General features: G+C 45.7%; 1 protein-coding gene across 1 annotated transcript; it reads right to left on the bottom strand.

Annotated features, from left to right (window-relative positions):
• Positions 1-318: 318 nt before the first annotated feature.
• LOC126018052 (40S ribosomal protein S28-like) lies at positions 319-642 on the bottom strand. Its single transcript, XM_049780147.1, has one exon. The coding sequence runs from the start codon at positions 627-629 to the stop codon at positions 420-422; it is 210 nt and encodes a 69-aa protein (XP_049636104.1). The 5' UTR covers positions 630-642; the 3' UTR covers positions 319-419.
• Between the last annotated feature and the right edge of the window lie 633 nt (positions 643-1,275).

Here is a 1,275-nt window from a genome sequence, read left to right as displayed (position 1 = left end):
TGCTGCGCTATCTCTCCGGCCCCCTTTGAGTGTTTCTTGTGACAGGTCTGCTATAAACGTCAAGGATGCTCCCTTGTATGTAATTTATTTATTCTTTTTATCTTGCTGCTTTCAGTATTCTGTCTATCTGTGGGGTTCGTCTTTGTGACTAGGATGTGTCTTGGGGTGTTTTTCCTGGGGTCTCTTTTAGCTGTATTCTTTGGGCCTTCAGGATTTGGTCTCATGTATTCTTTAGCTCTGGTAGTTTCTCTGTGATGATGTTCTTGACTGTTGATTCTTCCTGGAGATTTTCTTCATGGGTCTCTGAGACTCCAATGATTCTTTTTTTTCCCCTGTTGGTAGAAACAGTTTATTAACATGACAGGTCATCAACGGGAGCACAAAACATCGAGGCAGAACATCTGGGACCTGATTCGAGTTCAGAGCAGCTGCCTGGCCTCTCGCTCGGATTCCAGCAGGGTCAGTACATCATCCTCTCGAACAGGGCCTTTCACGTTGCGGATGATGGAGCGGCTCGTGTCATCCATGAATTCCACACGTACCTGGGTGCACTGTCCCTGTGATCCGGTTCTGTCTAGCACCTTGGTGACCCGGGCTAACTTGATAGGCTGCATGCAGCTGGTGTCCATGATGGCGGCGCAGCGCGGCAGCTGTCTTGGTGAAGAGTGACTCCAATCATTCCTTTTTTTGGGGGGGCGGGGGCCACACCCGGCGGTGCTCAGGGGTTACTCCTGTCTGTCTGCTCAGAAATAGCTCCTGGCAGGCACAGGGGACCATATGGGACACCGGGATTCGAACCAACCACCTTTGGTCCTGGATCGGCTGCTTGCAAGGCAAACGCCGCTGTGCTATCTGTCCGGGCCCTCCAATGATTCTTAAGTTGTTTTTTGTTGAGCTTATCAAGACTTCTATTTTCATCTGTTCACATTCTTTGAGTAATTTTTCCATTGTCTGATCATTTGCTTTAAGGCTTTTTTCCAATCTCTTCTGCTGTTATGCATCTCATCTTCCAGCTCAGTTACCCTGTTGGAGAGGCTTTCCATTGAGTTTTTCAATTTGTCTACTGAGTTTTTCAGACCTGTTATTTAACCTGATATTTCAGTTTGGAGCTTTCTTATTTCTATCTTCATATTCTCTTGATTCTTATTTGTGTTTTGCTCAACTCAGTCTATGCTTTCTTTAAGTTCTGTGAAAATCCTCCATATTTCTTCTCTAAACTCAATATTTGAGATACTAACTAGGTGGTTGGCCATTTTTGGGTCATCAGAGTTGTCA

The sequence above is a fragment of the Suncus etruscus genome, chromosome 9 (assembly GCF_024139225.1).
Source record: "Suncus etruscus isolate mSunEtr1 chromosome 9, mSunEtr1.pri.cur, whole genome shotgun sequence".
In the NCBI taxonomy this organism is placed as follows: Eukaryota; Metazoa; Chordata; class Mammalia; order Eulipotyphla; family Soricidae; genus Suncus; species Suncus etruscus.
The sequence above is the reverse complement of the archived record's forward strand: the minus strand, read 5'-3'. Positions and strand labels throughout refer to the sequence as shown.

Bases quoted from the DNA above. Each gene is read 5' to 3' on its own strand.
- LOC126018052 (XM_049780147.1), bottom strand. From the start codon at position 629: ATGGACACCAGCTGCATGCAGCCTATCAAGTTAGCCCGGGTCACCAAG.